This window comes from Dreissena polymorpha, chromosome 5 (assembly GCF_020536995.1).
Source record: "Dreissena polymorpha isolate Duluth1 chromosome 5, UMN_Dpol_1.0, whole genome shotgun sequence".
Lineage (NCBI taxonomy): Eukaryota > Metazoa > Mollusca > Bivalvia > Myida > Dreissenidae > Dreissena > Dreissena polymorpha.
In genome coordinates this window covers 101,710,272-101,730,255 of record NC_068359.1, presented here as the reverse complement: position 1 = coordinate 101,730,255, position 19,984 = coordinate 101,710,272, and the positions used below count along the sequence as shown (strand labels likewise).

General features: G+C 32.2%; 1 protein-coding gene across 1 annotated transcript in view; it reads left to right on the top strand.

The window, feature by feature from the left end:
• The first annotated feature begins 3,132 nt into the window (after positions 1-3,132).
• The window catches only part of LOC127881367 (protein Wnt-6-like), a 28,218-nt gene continuing 11,366 nt past the window's right edge, over positions 3,133-19,984 (top strand). The window contains exons 1-4 of the mRNA XM_052429153.1: positions 3,133-4,776; positions 5,409-5,659; positions 15,852-15,926; positions 18,550-18,695. Of these exons, the coding sequence (XP_052285113.1) occupies positions 5,586-5,659; positions 15,852-15,926; positions 18,550-18,695 (295 nt within the window). The 5' untranslated portion in view covers positions 3,133-4,776; positions 5,409-5,585. The remainder of the gene's footprint in view (positions 4,777-5,408; positions 5,660-15,851; positions 15,927-18,549; positions 18,696-19,984) is intronic.

Genomic DNA, 19,984 nt, shown 5'->3' with positions numbered 1-19,984 from the left:
CGAGCCCAGTTTAAGGGTACTTTTTTTACTTTAATTTAGTCTTGTTTTTACTAGAACTTTTTAGATCCAATGTTTACATTTATCAATATAATTTATTTAATGACAAATTTCAATACATGCCAAAATCTGTGAAAAGGTCCCTTCAAGTCACAAGACGTATTCGTAATGGCTTTATTTTAGGAAAATAAGAACAATGTGTGATTAAATATTTTAAGACTGATAATAGTTTCATTTTTTTTAAAGCATCAACAAATCACATGCATTCATATTAGGAACTTAAGATATACATATTTATTATTTGTAAAAGAAAAACAATTATCATAGTACAAAAAAGTTTGACCACAATGACGGAATATCCATCCAATAGATTTATACATAAAACTACAGCTTGTTTGTCTTTATTTCTAATGGGAAATATTCATGTAGCACGAAAAGGAGTGATACTTTTTTCTATTGCAATAATATGTAGTACATTTACAGAATTATTCTATTTTGACGTGCGCATTAAACTATTTATTTTGCACTTTTTCGACTACCTTGTTAGTAAAACGTTAGTCAACTGTAAGAAACAAGTTGCCACGCATTTTACAATAATGTTAACGGAAGTATTTCGAAACAATGGAATATTCTCTTCTCAGCGCTTTAACCAATTTATGCCTAGTGGACTCTCCCATCCTTCTAAATTGGATCAATTTTTTCCCAAAATTAGGGATGTCTAGTATATTTATTTCTATATTTAGAATATATCTTACAGAAATTCCTTTAAGCAAACAGCGCAAACCCTGATGAGAGGCGGCATCATGCGGCGCCTGATCTGGGTCTACGCTGTTTGCCAAGGCCTTTTTTAGACGCTAGGCTTAAATTGGTTAAATATGAACACGTGAAACAGTCGAGTTGAATTGGGTATAATAAACAGCGAGTTAATAAAACAATATACAAATAAGTATTACTATGCATGGACTCCTAATGTACTAAATGTATTGATGTTTTCGCATGTTATTTAAGCTCGTGATTTTTTTGTAAACGCAAAATTGCGATATCTTAGAGCCCTCATAACCATCACTTTATTAAGCAGGATAGACTTCCCACGTGTTATTTGTATACTTATGACTATTTGTTATAATATTTGATAACTAAATACGTGTATATATTGAATGCTAAAAGAAAACACATAACTTTTTTCAGTTTTAACCTATTTATTTGAGCTCGATTGCATATAAAGCCCTAATTAGGTCCTTTTAATACGCCGTCGAGTCCGTTTCATTGGACCAGGACCAGTACTTGGTGTCTATGGATGAAATCTAAAGAACGCTCCCATAGTGGGTATCGAACCCGTGACCTCCCGATCGCAAACAAAATAAAGTCTTGAAGCATTTGTAAATGATTGTACAACATTTGAAGCACGCATAACACAGCCATGCACAAAATACCTTTGGCAAAGGAATACAACTTGGTTAACCACGTTACAATAAATCTGATGATTTAAACTTTTTTAATACTTTTCGACTGAAAAGTTATGTATGTATGGTCCAGTTTTTAATTGAATTGATTTGATTAATTATTCATTGTGATCTGGTGCATCCTTTTGACTTGCATACATTTAAATGTTATCTTTCGATTTATATTTTCAATTTAAACTCATTTAAATGGAACAACAAATCACAAGCATATATTTTGAAAAAGACGTAACGTAGCAGGAAATGGCTCGTTGAAATAAATATTATACATAATGGCCTAGATGTATGTATATATCGCAATATTACAATGCTTACAATGTTTTCATTATTGCTCATATTAAATACCTATGCTTAAAATAAGAAATCAAATAATAACATTCTGACTTCTATTAGTAACAGGCCAATACTGCAGTCATCGAGTTATAAGACGTGTGACATAGTTCGGTATTGTCAAAGTAAGGAGCTAGGTTGCATTACTATTACTATTAATTACTATCAATTAATAATAATAGTAAAAGTAATAATAATAATAATAATAATAATAATAATAATAATAATAATAATAATAATAATAATATTATTATTATTATTATTATTATTATTAGTAGTAGTAGTAGTAGTAGTAGTAGTAGTAGTAGTAGTAGTAGTAGTAGTATATATATATATATATTATTAAAAATGTATGAAGAACATTACGTAATCTAACGACCTACATAAGGTATTAATGTATACTATAACATTGATTTACGTAATCTAACGACCTACATATGGTGTACATGTATACTATAACATTGATTGACGCACCTTAATTATACACACTTCGATTCTATTCTATATATAAGTACAACAATATCTCAATAGGTGCATACTACATTTATAGAAACATACTTCCGAACTTTTGTCCATACAAATTCATGCATTATCATGTTAATTTGTCGCGAAAATATAATAATACGACATTCGGTCTTTTGAACATAAATTGGCCAACAATTGCGCTCATTAATATTCAATATTTACTTTCAGCTCTTTGTTGCATTGGTAAATCATCCTTTTTGCAACATGACAAATACACCATTCGGTTCGATGTTCTGTTTTGTTCTGCTAATTAACAGGGCCTCACGAACGATTATTTTACCACATAAGGTGTCTCGATACACATCCCCCCCACCCCCCCCCCCCCCCCCCCGTTATCAGTCGATCTTCTGATCAAAGCGGTGATACATACAATGTGGTTCAAAGTCGCTTTCCCAGGGGCATAGTTTTGATTCTTAATTACATTTTTCACTGCATATACATCCCCCATTAAATAAAATATCTATCAATGATATATTGCTCGAACCATAAAACACGGTTGAACGGAGTCTGTGGCCGTGTTACATTGAGATTCATACGTTGCTTCGTTTACTACATTAATGAATGTTATATTCGAACATAGGATAACATTCTTTTGAAAATTAAATTGTGAATATGTTTAGTCATTCTGTGCAATTCTGTTATATTGCAATGTGACTTACTAGCGCGGTTGATTCGACGCGACGCGAACACCTTTATTTAAACTCTATGTATTCACAGTTAATTTAATTCAATCAAATCAAACTAAGTCGTTTCTTCTACAGGTATTCCTTTCATCTCGGTGTCTAGTGTATCCCAACAGATGTGACCGTCGCCGCGAGTGAAACAGTAGAAGGGCTTCATTGCTGCACTCAAACAAGTGGATTACCACGATTAAACGCGCGGTTTTGACGCAAGTAATCACACTCGCCTGTCTCTGATACCGACGGTTTAATCTAGAAGCCTAGTTCTATGTATTTAACGTTACTATTGCCATACGGACGTCGTAATCCCGCTGTACCATAGGTGCACGCTTCTAGTAAGACAACGCTATGACATGGATGGATGACGTCACTGGATAGAAGAGATTCGCGCTAACCTTGACATTAACACATTTTATGTTACCTATTCCATGGCGAGGTTCACAGACGAGTGGAATGCGGAATGAACGGAAGTCAATTACCATTTAAAACAAAAGTTTGAATCAACGCAATTTAGGATGCCGAACCATTCTTTGGACTGATTGACCTGCCCTGTTGTTTATCTACATCAAATAAAGGAGAGGAACAAATATTATCCTGGAAATCAATGCACATGTGATACAATTGTGTAGACGTTTTTGATTTCTAAATATTGTTTTAATTATGCATGGATATTTATAAAGCATTGAAACAACGGGAACTGATACCGTCTGTTTTATCTTACAGTTACCTAAGGATTTTTATGGTTAGTGTGATAGACTTGTCTGTGTACGCTCGTTTTAATTACAACGTCTGGGAATAAAGGTATAATACATTACTTCCGTCCCGCCTTTGAACATGCGGAGATTTCATTGATGAAAAAGTGGTGCGTTAACTTTAACGAATGTAAACATATATTTTCAAAACGGGAGATATTAACATAAGCAAAGTGAGCGGGGATTAATACGAACATCTTCCACGTAATGCTAGTGCTTTATTCGGTGTCAGAAATTCTCTTTAAAACGTTCTCATGTTGATTTAGGTTTGGCTTTTATTCAATCGACTGGCAAATGTCGGTTCGCAACTAATCGTAGTCAAAACAAAGGGCGTTGTGCCCATTGGAGGTTCAATGAAACGCATTTGCAGACCAAGAAACCTCGGAAGTCCTCGTCTAATGCTCACCTCAAACAGGGTGGTTGTCAAATGGGACTTATTTGCAAATGGGACGCTACATCGGTGCATTCAATATTGGTTAAGATAAACCTTCAGGTAGAAAAGCTATGAATGACACGTGTTTCGACAGCAACTGGACGATAACATGTGCCGTCAGTATCAAACAAACTGCTGTAGAAAGTTATCGGATTTGTGCGCAACGTAACTGTATACGCTAATAATTTCATAGCACGTGCTGGATTTAAAAGATACAAAAATACCACCACCTCAATATTACCATCGTTCAAGATAAATCGATTAAACCGGATTAATAATCTACGACGACGGAACAAAAAATAACGTGCTTAACCAATGGAAGATGAAAATTTTTAATAAAAAACATAACAAACACGTGTAAAACACGGACCATTGTCATATCTAGTTTGTTCATTTAGTAAGAGTAACTGTGCATTTTCCTATTGATTCGACTTTGTCGGTTGTTGATTAAAGTACAAATTCAACGTGTAAAGTATGAATGCTGCGTGATTCAACACGACGTCTTGTATTGTGCAACGAAAGCCACCGGTTGACTCTCTGGTACTTTCAAGATCAGTGCCTTCAATAGTGAAGTCTACTTGACTCTGGAGAACAAAAAGGTAGCAACACGAAGTTGACACGTAAAGCAATCTTGATTTAATAGTAATTTATGGTTCTATGGTTATTTATGGTTCTATGAGAGAATTTTTTGCAGCGGCAGGATCTATTGCCACTTGTCTGCCATGGGATTTTCGAGATAATTATAGACATTCTTTCCATATGATCCGTTCAATAAAAAATGCTATGGTTCATAAGGAGATAATATCAATAACTGCAGAGTTCGACGGTATTTTAAATACAGTTGAAGTATTTTCTAATCCTCTATATTTCCTCTTCCTTTAATATTCAGTTTGGAAGGATTGAGCAATCCTTATATACGGAATTCATTCACAATTCTATTCTAGTCAATTGGAAAAAACGTATCTTACTGAATTTACTTCATTTGTTACTGATTATTGTATATAAAGAATTTAACGGAGCCAGTAGTTGGTCTGGGTCTTACACTGTAACGCTGCTTTTATTGTGTTTGTTACTGGTGGATTTAAACTATATAGTTTTCGTACTTGAGATATTTAAACGCCACGGTTTACTAAATAGGTTGTGCTTAAAGTAACCGTTTGGGAGTATAGCCTTAGTAGTCAAGTATACTGATTGCTTTCGTATGTTTTGACATTATTGACAAACATTTTAGGAGCAGGTATTGCGAAATTATCGTCATAGACGTCGCGGATGAGAAAGGATCACATTTTCATGGACTTATGGTCACACAAAGATGCTACCTACAGTGTGGTAGAAAAATGCTGCAGTCACACCCGTCAACGTATGGACTCCTTTACCACTCTTTATCTCCTTTGGTGACGGTGTCACAATGAAAATACAAGGATTTTATGCATTCCTGTACTTCTATTTGATGTTCCCAGCGAATATTATTGGTCTGTGGTGGTAAGTACTTGTCCGCATATAAATGTAAGTACTTGTCCGCATATAAATGTAAGTAGTTGTCCACATGTACATGTAAGTAGTTGTCAACATGTACATCCTCACGGCTGAATTCGTGAACCGTATACATGTACTTGAATTACCCTAGGTCCATTTCTGTTTATCATGCTTACAACATGCAGACTACCATGTGGTAAAAAGTAATTTACTGGACGTAACCTTCTTATCATTTTGTATTCTGAATGTTTATTAAATCTAATTTATGTTTGGCCATCACTTGATTGATTAACAGATAACAGTATATTGTCTACACATGTCAAACAGCCATCAACCGTGATTGTCAAAGGTATTTACAATATGTATCATGAAAATTACTGTGTTTATTGTTTTTATACAAAAGTTTGCGACGGTTTATTTTAAGGTTTAGTTGCGTAATGATATCCCAATATACAAAGCACTCGCTTAATACCATTGTAGGGAAATAAGTCATACTAATGGACCTGATATGGGTGCCAAATTGCGTTGAAAATATTGAACGTTTAATCTTTTCGGTTTCATCGTTTCATCGACAATAATAAAAACATTTTTTTCACTAGTATAAACAACCGTTTTATATGTTTTTAAACAATACTTTCATAACAATTAATGTTGTACTTTAACAAAAGTTTCTTTTGATGGAAACCAAAAACTGTGAAAGTACTATATGCTTTAATAATATGGCTTATAAACGATATTATTTATAGCTCTATTATATCGCTTTTAGTACATGTATTATCAAAACATGTTATTTACGTCAACGTATTACTATAATGTGGGTAATGCTGTCACTTGTTTAAAATGAATAATTACGTTCTTAATATCTAAAAAAAAGTTGATGGCAACAACTTTTGACAAGTCACACTTGAATACTCTCATTGTAACCTCATGCCACTCAACCATTCACAATAAGTACATATAAGATTTAGTTTTCACATTAAAATAAAATTACATATGATAATTTCTATATGTAGTATTCGTATTCAAAACATGGTACTCTTCTGGGCGTTTTGTGTTTTAAGATTTTGAAACCAACAACTAGATTAGTTAATTATAATGAGAAACTGTAAAAATGGGTGTTTTCCAAATGAATCCTATGTATTTAAAGAAACGATCACACTTTTTCAATCAAAAATATTTTTTTTGTAATCTACCGATGACTTGTACACCTACACCGTGTTTATTATTGTCACACGGTAATAAAATTCCTATCATATTTTGAAACTGTATTACCCATGGTTAAGGAATAAATTACGCTTCGCTTATTAAAGTGAATCTTCGTTTCTTTGATCATCAGCCATACTTCATTATATCAGAAACTTATCTCGGCGTTCGGTAGAATACTGTAAAATTGCTTTAATTTGCGACAGACATGTTAACACACATATTTCGCGGACCGACTGTATAATACCTCCTTGAACATAGTGCAGTTGTTATTTCGATATCAATATGTAGCTGCGATCATCATACATCCTTATTATATACTTTACATGTATACACAGCTTGAATTGTGAGTGGGTAAACATCTGTATTAAAATAAAAACAGTGTGTCCCAATTAACCATTTAAATCGACCGTTACTAATTCAGGCAATACATAATCAGTAGATGCATTAGGTAGTTTGGCTTCGGAGGATATTTATGAATGGATGCTATTTTAGACAAATTCGAGTTTAGTATATTACGTAATTTGAATATATGGAAATGTATGTGGACATATATGAGTAGTAAATAACAAAAGGAAGAATAAGTAAACGTTAGAGAAAGATTAATCTAAATAAATATCAATAAATTTCAAAGGAATATTTCTATTTACAATGAAAGTTTGAGTCCGATATTACAGACTATGGTTTAATTTGTATGGACAAGTAAGCAAACACACAGACGTTCATACGTTAATTAAAAGCGCAAAGATTCAGTCTCCTCGAACAACGATGAGCGTACAGTAGCAATCGTTCGGTGAATGTCTTCATAGTTACCATAGTTACCATTGATGTCATCGAGCGTAAACTTTAATTTACCTGAAAATTTCAAACATGTCCCATTTTATTTATAGGCCTAATTTATTGAATTTGTTCAGGAATTCGGGGGCATACTTGTTTTCAATAAATTGCCTAATCTCTTGGAGCATGAGGTAATTGAAATCATGTGTGTTGAATGTTCGAGCGAATGATCGCATAATGATTCATGGTAAAAGTATCATGTACGGCGTACACGTATATAAGACAAGTTTGTTCCATAAATATCTGAACATGACCTCAATCTTCCAATCGGATGTATTGTTTACAATTTTTTTGTAAAAGATATAGAGGATATTTGTTGGATTTGGTGGAATATCGATTTTTAATTCACGAGTGTTCATACAAAAAATATTCCCATGAGTGGCGCAGCCACAAGTGAAAACATATTTTTTCTATGACCATGAGTGAATTCAAATTTATGCTTACAAATGCTTGTATTTGCTGAAATAATGATGTCGCAACGTCATGGAAACGACGTGATTTCACAGTATAAAAGTGAAAAATACCGAAAAAAATTTCCATGTATATTTCCTTAAATAAAGTAACCAAGGATCTAATAATAGTACCTCTCGTAACGATTTGTCTGTTGTTGTTTTAAATATTTTTCTTACATTTAATCATTAATATTGACGAATGGAATTGAACGAGGATATATAAAGAGACATATAATTTGATTAATCTAGTATAAATGTCTTAATTTGACATCGACAAAGGTTAAAACTAAGTATTTGCGGACATCTTTTATGGTCGGCAAATGTATAAACAACAACATAATGTAACATCAATTGTTAATGTTTGTAAACATACGGAAGTGGTTTCATTTGTTTTAAAGAATAAAATTGAAAACAATATTTGAAGTCATAAGAACAGAAATATGGAATACTGCATGTCAAGCTTTTTTTTAATTATTTAATATTTGCTTACATTGTACAAATAATACTTCAAAGGTTTCACAATCAGTTACTTCAATGCGATTAAGGCATTTTTACAAATTTACACTTAATAATGAAATATGAATAATTTGTAAATTTAAACTAATTATTGTTGCATAATAAGTGCACTGTACAGGGAACTGCTGAAATTCAATGATGAAATCGCTTGTGAATGCAAATAACTTATGAATGAATTATACCACGTATTTGTTCACTTTCATCACAAATGTTTTATCAAATGATGTATATTATTATTTATGTAAAGCTCCGCCATAACTGCGGTAAGAAATGTTCCGAATAATAATACTGTGAATTATGCTTTAACGTGAATATTGTGAGTAAGGTTATATGAGTAAGGCATGATTCAATATATTCGTGTGCACTTGGATTTTAATGTATCATACTTAAATATTTTCAATAATTTATAACACACTATCAGGAACACTTAAAATTAAAATCACGTTTCAAACCACACATATAAATTTTGCTTTATTACACAATACAAATGTTATGAAAACAATACATATACCAAGATGAAATGAAACATATAGTGCTTGTTCTAGAACGCAACCATATACTTCATCTCCTATTATTCACATGTACGAGTATATGTCTGGCTACATAACACCAACGAATACTAAACATCATGATCTATATAAAAGGATCTACAAAAATAATATAGTGCATAGATATTATGCAACGGCGACTTTTCAATACACCCAAACGTGTTTTATGAGTACATTATACTTGTTTAAACTTTGTTTTCGATGTCTTGGCTGAAACCAAACAATTAGCTACTGCTCAATTGGAACAAAGATGCCCCATTTCTAGGTAATTAAACATTAATTCAGTTATTATTAATTCATTCGTTTATAAAAGCTTATATTGTACACCAATACTTAAACACGCTTACTCTAGTAAAAAAAAATACCTACATTTTGTCCTGAATAAAATGAATTGAAGTAATAATGATGCTATTTACAATTAATTTGGTAGAGGTAATAAGCCGGTTTGGACAATGAAAGAGCGATAAATTAAGAACTATTTATACATGCTTGACGGCAATAAATGTATATGTTCGGTATGTACTTCAGTTTGCCTAGAAGCTGTGTGATTTGATATTATCTGACATATCTAAAACACTTAATAAATGCAAGATTAAATTGATATATTTGTTCATATTGCTAAATATACCTCTCGTTTTCGATGTAAGTGTTTAACATATTCATCACAGTTGAGGATCTCTTTAAATTTGTGTGTCTGATATCACGATGTACTTTTATATATTTTTTTCTTTCCATATATTGGATTCACGAACACAAACATTTAACTAGATGTGAAATGCTGCAAAAGTAAACATAATTATAGCTAATGATATCAGCGAAACGATTATTGCTTGACACTTTTAGAATGATCATAAAATGAATGAAGAATTCGAATAAACAATATTGTTCTGCAACAACTAATGCAAATGTTAAAGTATAATAACCTATCTAAGAACAAATCAAACTAAGCTGTTTTAAACCATGTATGCCTAGCGTCTAGAAAAAGGCCTTGGTAAACAGCGTAGACCCAGATGAGACACAGCATGATGCGGCGTCTCATCTGGGTCTGCGTTGTTTGCTTAAAGGAATTTCAGTAAGAAATATAATCATTTCATAACTTATCAAAAGAAACATATCACATACAACTATATACAAAAGTGTTAAACAAAACACAACCTAAATGCATTCAAATAAATACATGCGATAATAGGACACACGTACATGTAACGCCCAAGTCATTTAGACAATCAAGTAAATCCATTAACATTCCACGCCATAAGCGTTTCATTAAAATTCACTCCTACGCCGGATATCTTGCACAATTACAACATTTAATGGACTTACATAATCAGTTATCAAATTTGTATATTAACTGTCAAATATAAAATAAATTGGAAAACGACTCGCATGCATTAATGGCGAGGCAGGCTTATGCAACATTAAAACCAACATTAATAACGAAAAACAAACTCTAAAAGTGTGTTTCATTTTTATACATAAACGCTTTTTTAATGAAGTAAACGAACCTACGAAAACAAATTTTCCTTTGATGCATGCATTTGTTCTGATATTCAAAATAAGAAATAATTCATAACAAACAAAACGCAATCAGCCCAGAACAAACTATCATGTTATATGTGTACTGTTCTGGAAATACTATCTGTGTTTAATTAATTGCAAATATAGGTATATTATATTAGATAACTCGCAATTTACCGGTTATATATTTATTTGCTACACATTGGAACTATTGGTAAAGTTCCTTTTCCTTAATATAATATCTGTATTTAATATAATGCCAGAATTTTATATCTTGCAAGGCAATTATACCAATTATAAAAAGTGCGTGTGGTTATAATTTGAGAACAGTGCGTTCACATTTGTATATATGCTTATTGGAACATGATAAAGAAGAAAGGAACATGATAAAGAAGAAAGTGAAGTCATTCAAACATAAGCCAACACAGAGTTTTATACAAAAGGAGCACAGTTTACCCATTTATGCCTAGCGTCTAGAAAAAAAGGCATTGGCAAACAGCGTAGACCCAGATGAGACGCCGCATGATGCGGCGTCTCATCATCGTATGCGCAGTTTTCTTAAATGAATTTCTGTAAGAAATATTCTAAATATAGAAATAAGACATTCCTAATTTTGGAAATAAATTGATCCAATTTAGAAGGATGGGAGAGTCCATTAGGCATAAATGGGTTAAATTGTAAGGAAATGGCAATGGATCTATTGCAGACGCATATTATGTATGTAAAATCGTAGACAGAAACATAACCGAAGTTATTTCATTTTACTTGAAGTTTCTTCCGAAACACTATACACATGTATAAACCCAAATTTAGCGGGAAAAGTGTTATATGGCTTGATAACAAAATCCCAATAGCACACCGTTACACAATAAACAAAAACACTATTTTCTGAAACAATATAATACAATTAATTTGTAGAAACAGGTTAAGAAATATAACGTTTTGTGAAAAAAGTGACGCAACTATAAAATACATATATAATTATATATACATATTTATGTACAAAAAAATACACACACGCTGTTTGAACGTCTTCAACATTTGAACGTTTCTGCAACCCTATATGTTTTGCAGACAGACATATATTTGCTCTAGATTTAAGGCTAGACGCGGCTAGATCAATGAATGTAGGCGGGATCGTAAGTGTATAAAACAGGTAGAGAGAAACACATTATTGGCTAATCAAATCGCAGCAGACGGTAAAATACATCTCGACTGATAGATAGGCTGGTCCGACTACGACTGTTTAACCATAGTTAATTATTTAATTGATGCATACATTACATAACATATTTCCGTAATTAGTCTTTAATTAACTTTTGTACATTAAGTAATATATTTAGTCCATACTATAAATAATAATTTTCACAAATTATTTTGAATCATTTTTGGTTATTGAAAATATACAAATCCCAAATGAATTAGAAACATGTACATTTTCTTTGAACATTTCTCTACACGGTGAATGTACATGTTTAATTGGTTTAAATTACATACGAACATAAGTTGGAATATGATAAACGCGCATATGTATGCATTCGTGGTATACATATTGCATTGTATTTAATATTGAAATTATAATGCTATTTTTTTATTATTTAAATCATTCGCGGCACGAATATTACAATGTGAATAAATGAACAAATAAATAAATAAATAAATAAATAAATAAATAAATGAATGAATGAATGAATGAATGAATGAATGAATGAATGAATGAATGAATGAATGAATGAATGAATGAATGAATGAATGAATGAATGAATAAATAAACAAAAATAAATAAATAAATAAATAAATAAATAAATAAACAAATAAATGAATAAATAATTAAATACTCGAATAAATAAAAACTTAAATAAATGATTAAATAACAAAAAAATAAATAATAATAATAATAATTATAATAAATAAATACATAAATAAATATAATAAATAAAATATATAAAATAAATAAATAAAATAAATAAAATAAATAAAATAAATAAAATAAAATAAATAAAATAAATAAAATAAATAAAATAAAATAAAATAAATAAATAAATAAATAAATAAATAAATAAATAAATAAATAAGTAAATAAATAAATAAATAAATAAATAAATAAATAAATAAATAAATAAATAATCAAATAAATAAATAAACCGATTAACTGATATACTGGCGGAATAAATAGTTAATAAAATCAACGAATAAAAGCATGTTTGAATAAACGAACGAACATTTGAAGAAAAACATCGTTTGCGAATATAAACTTTCATCTCCTGGTGCGATGTGTGTGCATAAAATTAAATTAACGTTAAAATGTGATCCTTTTAACGTAATAAAATCAGATAATGTTCTTGACTCACGAAGCAAATATCTTGTCAGCGATTGGCGATAATAAACTCTTAAGGTAAAGACCGTGAATGGTGAATGAGTTCGCAGTGTTTAATACGGCATCGCGCTCAATTGTAGAAGATATGGGTCTTGACTACACTACATAAAGCCTATCGTCTTGCAGTTACGATCAGATAAAAGAAGGCAGTTAATTCATTAAATTTTCATTAAGCCTCTAACTTCCTTTAATTAAATCAAACATAGATTGTTTACGGATACAAGGATACCTACTAGTTGATCTTGAGACGTGTGTATTTGTTTTACGGGTATTGCCATGAGTATTCTTGCGGTTAACCATTTGTATCTTTTTAAGAGATGATCATTACACAAAATGGAATGCAAAATCGACTTTTTAAAAGACTGAACTGTGCACATTACTTCGTTCGATGTATACTTAATCTCAAACATTAAAATGCACTTCGGTTAAAACAGTATTTTAACGATACAGCAAACAGCATCAATGACATTGACACATCGGTCATCTAACCGCACGCTTATTTTATTTAACCCATCAATGCCTAGTGGACTCTCCCATCCTTCTAAATTGAATCAATTTATTTCCAAAATTAGGGACGTCTTGTATATTTATTTCTATATTTAGAATATTTTTTACAGAAATTCCTTTAAGCAAACAGCGCAGACCCTGATGAGACGCTGCATCATGCTGTGTCTCATCTGGGTCTACGCTGTTTGCCAAGGCCTTTTTGTAGACGCAAGGCATAAATGGGTTAATATTTAAATTCAAGAATTTTCATTAAAAAATAGCTATCTGTATAATCTTACTAGAAGGTAAATCAACTACAAAATACGAATGTCTGAGAGTAACTTCCCTTATCTTATTAGAAGGTAAATCAACTACAAAACACGAATGTCTGAGAGTAACTTCCCTTATCTTATTAGAAGGTAAATCAACTACAAAACACGAATGTCTGAGAGTAACTTTTCTTATCTTATTAGAAGGTAAATCAACTACAAAACACGAATGTCTGAGAGTAACTTCCCGTAGTTTAAAAGAGGTTTTCAAAGAAGAGCAACGCTTCAAAATCAAAATCAAATTATGACATCATTATTGATTTTCGAAGCATGTTTCATTAAGGCCAAAACTTAGATAATAAAAGGTTTGTCGGTAGACCTGAACATTACTTTATTAATATATTTTAATAAAAATGTAAGTTATTTGTTATATTTTTGGTTGTTTGCAAGTCATGGTATTTTGTTTTAATTCAGCCTCTTACTTTTTGTTTCTAAACGTTGATGCTGTTATTTACAATGTCCTTTTCGTAAAAGCAAGCCTCGTCGTTACTAGTATATTATTCTAAGCATTGCCTGATATATTACAAAAAGATAAGGCAGTAACCTGTTTTTCTCTATATATTTCAGGGGATGCTTATAAGTTGTATGCATTTTCGGAAACTTTTCAGCCAATCGCGCTTCTTTGTCAAACTAAAGCGTTCATATGAATACGTTGTTAGGCAAGATCAGTTCCATTTAAGTGGTTGCGAGTCGTGTGGTTTGTCAAACTAGTCAAAAAAGTATGTGGATCTGAGTTGGTTGGTTAGTGGTTACTGTTTGTATTATTATTGTCAAAGTAGTGGATCTAAGCTTTTCAATTTAGGAGGTAACTTGTAATAATATCACAAAAGATGTCAAAGGTTCTGAGCTGTTCATGTGCTTACTAATTGTATGAATAATTTCATACTAGTCATCGGATTTTAACTCTTCACTTGGTCACACGTTTTACGATCATAGTCATAGCAGTGAGTGGATCTTAATGATTCTGTGGGTACTAGCTGTGTTTGTATAATCATAGTAGCAAATGGATCTGAGATTTTAATTACGAATGTGACTAGTTTTATGCTTATTTTCCTAGCAGCTAGTTTATTTAAGATGTTAGATTGTTAACAAGGGGTATGATTATTGTCATAGGATACATTGTGTCTAGGCTGTTGAAGTGCTAATTAGGGGTACCATTATTGTCATTGCATGCAGTGTGTCTATGCTGTTCAAGTGCTAAATAGGAGTATCATTCTTATCATTGCATGCAGTGTGTCTATGCTGTTCAAGTGCTAACTAGGAGTATCATTATTATCATTGCATGCAGTGTGTCTATGCTGTTCAAGTGCTAACTATGAGTATCATTATTGTCATTGCATGCAGTGTGTCTATGCTGTTCAAGTGCTAACTAGGAGTATCATTATTGTCATTGCATGCAGTGTGTCTATGTTGTTCAAGTGCTAACTAGGAGTATCATTATTGTCATTGCATGCAGTGTGTCTATGCTGTTCAAGTGCTAACTAGGAGTATGATTATTGTCATAGCATACAGTGTGTCTATGTTGTTCAAGTGCTAACTAGGGGTATCATTATTGTCAAAGTAGTCAGTGGACATAAGCTGTTCAAAATTTAAGTGATTACTAATTGTTTGATTACTGCCATATAAATCAGAGATTAAAAGCTGTTAAATAGGTTTCCAGTCGCATGATTATTATCAAAGAAGCCGCTGGATCTTAGCTGTTCATTGTCAGAGGTTCCTCATTTTGTTGTTTTGTGTAGAAGTCGGGGGATCTGAGCTTGTTAAGTGCTTACTATAATATAATAATTATTTTCAGCATGGTAAGTGAATGTGTCCTCTTTATTTGCTTACTTATACAATCATGCGTTATTGTTTACTATTTATTGATAATTAACTGGGAGCTGTATCCATCGAGTGTTTAATACTTGCATGATTATTTGTCTATTTTTTCAGGGCGGTTGGAAGCCCTCTAGTGATGGAACCAAACAAGATTTGTCGAAAGAACAGAAAACTCTCTGGCAAACAGCGGTAATTTATCATATCTTGTATTAGACATTGCACTCGAATAACGTTTACTTTCTATAACTAACTGATTTAAGTAAATCACATCGTTATACATGCAGTTGTTTTAACCTAAAATGTACTTAAAATTAACTGAAGTAAGTCATAGGCGTTAAATAGCCTTATTAATAGACTTTGGCATTTATTATAGTTATTATATGTGACCCTCTTAATACGATATGAGCGATTCCTTTGTAGGTGCTTCTAGATATCATGCTAAGAGAATGTTTGCATTTTTTTCAATTTGTATAGTTCTTGTATATAATTCTTCAAGAGTCTGATTTTATGAATTTTGATCGATGTCATTGATTACTGATATACTATTTTCCCGGGCCGTTTCACTTGTGTGTTGCTGTAAAACTTGCAGCAAATATTGAATTATTCAAAACGCGGATTCGTAGTATTCATTTGAAAACAGTTTAAATCAAAAAGATTGAACGTTAAGGAATTGAAAACCTTTTTCTCGCAATTATATTTGTTGACAACGAAAACGTTAAATAAATTGCCATGTTTTCGCGATTTGCTTGCCAGACTTTGAATATGTTATCAGAAATACAAACTTGTGTTCGTAGCGCATATGTACTGTTGATAAGCAAACATTATCTTCTGAATAATCGAGTTTTGTTTCATTTAACAATATAACGTTACTTTTCTCACAATGCTTTAATGATGTAGATACATGGAAACGTGTGTTCGTCAAGTTTTTCTATTTTATTTTCTAGCACTATAATTACATTTGTTGATATAGATCTACGACGCTTTCATTTAATGATAACGCATACAATTCTACACATTCTGCACTATACTTGTGCTTTCAGGTGTACATGAAAAAGTAGTACAAAACTAAAAGGCTTCGTCGTTCATGTCACAATTGTGCTCGTACCTTGATGTGTTTATGTTGTACTTGAGACTTATATTAAACATATTGCGTAATTTGTGTAGTTTGACAATTATTCCCAGCTCAGATCAGTTAACGTTATAACTAGTAAGAATAATTTAACGTTTATATTTTGATGGCCTGTTACACCTGTTGTGGATAAGATCTGTATTTCCTGATGCCTTTTCTAGAGTTCTATTGTTACCATATTGTATACATAACTTTTCACTTGCATTAAATAAAAGGCGTGTGGATAACACGTTCTGGCCAGCAACTGGCTCTGAAATCTAGCCTTTTTTAGATGTTCAATTTTTTTCTGACAAAAAAGAAGAAATGAAACCTATCATCTTTATTTTTTGCATTAAATCAATAACTTCGAGTTTGCTGTGTACCTTAAACCACCGTTGATCTGTCAACGATAAGAGTCCATGCTGTGCTTTGCATAAATGTTTGCATAGAAGTGAAACAGGGCCGTACCCAGGATTTTTTTACTGGGGGGTCCCAACCGGGGAGGGTTTGGGAGGGGTCCCCCCTCCCTATATATATACTTTTTTAATTTGGCACTTTGCAATGTGAATTTTAATGCTTATAAAAAACGTATTTTGTGATATGAATTAATGGAATATAACAAGTAAATCAGCACAGTTCGGAAGTCTTAAGCTTTAAACATTGGTGTGACTTCACAACAATATTAAAAGCTTTAGATTTCCGAAACTTACAGGTTTAAACTGACGATTATCCACATCAACTCTCGTATTGCTTCCACCATTTTTTTCACAAATCAATAACGTCACAGGGTTTTTTTAATCTGATTTTTTTGGTAAGACCTTGCCATTTTTGAGGGAAAAAAATTCGCGAAACGCCTAATTTTTGGGGGAAATAATGAATGTCTTAAATAATCAATTTTACATAGTTTACTGTTTTCAAACAAATTCAAGGAAAGAGATAATTTAATTATACAATATTTTTCTACACTGGATCAGGTTAACTTATATAATGAGATCAATTTGTTGTTTTCATTTTTTTACGAATGAGCCATTAATACCGGTAGGTTGATATTACTCAATTATCGGTACTCAATTATATTAAATACTGAATTCTGCTAAATTGTTATTTATTGCTCGGCAAATTTATGAATCTGTTTTTCTTTTAAACAAACATGTTAACTATCTCATCGTAGTCTTTTTCAGTGATTTCCTTTCAAAAATTATAAATACTAAGTTTAATACCTTTGTCAGTGTTTTTGTTCCGGTTCAAATGCAGGGCCCTATTCTCAATGCAAAAAGTATATATTGGGACCATAAAACTCCCAATAAAATGTTTCAATTTTTTTTTTAACTTTTAGAATGGAAAAATACGTCTAGGGCCTTCTCAAAGAAGGAAAATAACTTGCGTCGGCAATTATCAGACCATAGTCTACGAACTCATAGTCTACAGTTGCTTCCATTCGCTGCACGTATCAAAATGCATGTGAAATGTTACAACCCTGCTTTTTTCTATAAAACGTTTAATACTACTTTGTTAAAATGACGACGTGTTTTAGTAAGCACACGAAGACAAACAACAACATTGCTGAACTTGAACATATGAATGGAAATCACAACCCAAGTCAGATCATCAAATAATAAAATACATGAACGTACAAAATAAGGTATGAAACGACAGGCGTGTTAGATTTCGTAACATATAAAACGTTACGGTATTCATTTTCAGGTATATTTGTCGAGAGGAGAAGGATATTGTGGAGGAGGTAGTCAACGGCGCCCGCCTCGCTATCGCGGAGTGTCAATACCAGTTCCAACATCGGCGCTGGAACTGCACGACGGCGCGAAAGTCTTTCTCTCGGATACTTAGTATAGGTAAGGGTGGGGTAGTAGGATAGGGGTTTGCCTGAATATCCTAAAGCTTGCCTCTTAAATTAATGTTTCTAATTACTAATATTCACATGATGTAAGATCGACGCTGGTCTAGAAAAACGTCGCAGACATTATCGCCTACGCAGAGAAGATAATATGCTATAATGATGAATAATGGGCGAAATTCTTTATCTTGAAAATCTATTTATATCTGTTTTTAAGCGGTGTTTGTGTGACTTACTTTGTTAGATTCGCGACGGCATACTATCAAACGACGACACACAGGCTACAATGCACTTTCATGTGTAAAGACAATTAATGCATCGTGATATGGCGCTTTGCCATCGATAGGAGCATACACCTTGCATCTTATCAAAGAATTATCTCCTCTTGTTTTTAGATGATAAATGTACATAGCATACTCTTTCTTCACCTGGATCTTGACAAATTGACTGAAATGCATTTATAGCATACCGATTAAAAACTGGTTTCACGTGGGTTTAATCGTCTTGCGTCGACGTACAACGTTAGCAACTAAACGTTTCAGTAAAACTTAAATGATTGTTTTGAGATTACGTTGTTTGTGTACAGAGACGATGTTCTGCGACAAAAAAATCTCGTAAAAACAGTCGCATGTGTCAACGTGAATACGACTCAACCAACTCAATACTATTCATTATATTTGTGTTTCCTTGTACCATTTTATTTTGAGATTCTGAATGTGGTAAACAAGCACAGAGCGGAGACGGTTTAAAGTATGTGCATATCGCCATATTGGTCAATAAAAGTACTGACAGTACTGGTGTGACGATGCTTTTGAAGAGGATTGATATAAAAGCATCTATTTAAGTTTATCTGCATCACCACAATTGTGTATGTGGGTACGAAAATTTTGGGTAGGAAAAAAATGGGTACGAAAATTTTGGGTACAAAAATTATGCCAAAAACATATTAAGTACGTGAAAAGATTTGGTTACGAAAAAACTTTGGGAATGAAAAAAATGAGTACGAAAACAAATTTGGTTACGAGCAAATATTTGGGTACGAAAAACAATTGGTACGGAAAAAAATTGGGTACGAAAAATGTAGGGTGCGAAAAAAAATTGGGGGTACGGGGAAGTAGTACCCGTGGGGAACTTGATCCTTTCAGCGAAACTGGGAGGCGGGTTACATTCTCGATCAAATATAACAAGAAATATCTTTAAAAAGGTATTCGACGTGTATTTTCTGTACCACTCATCTTAAAAAAACTGTCTGTTACAGTAAAACGTTTGTGGGTTATAACATTACGT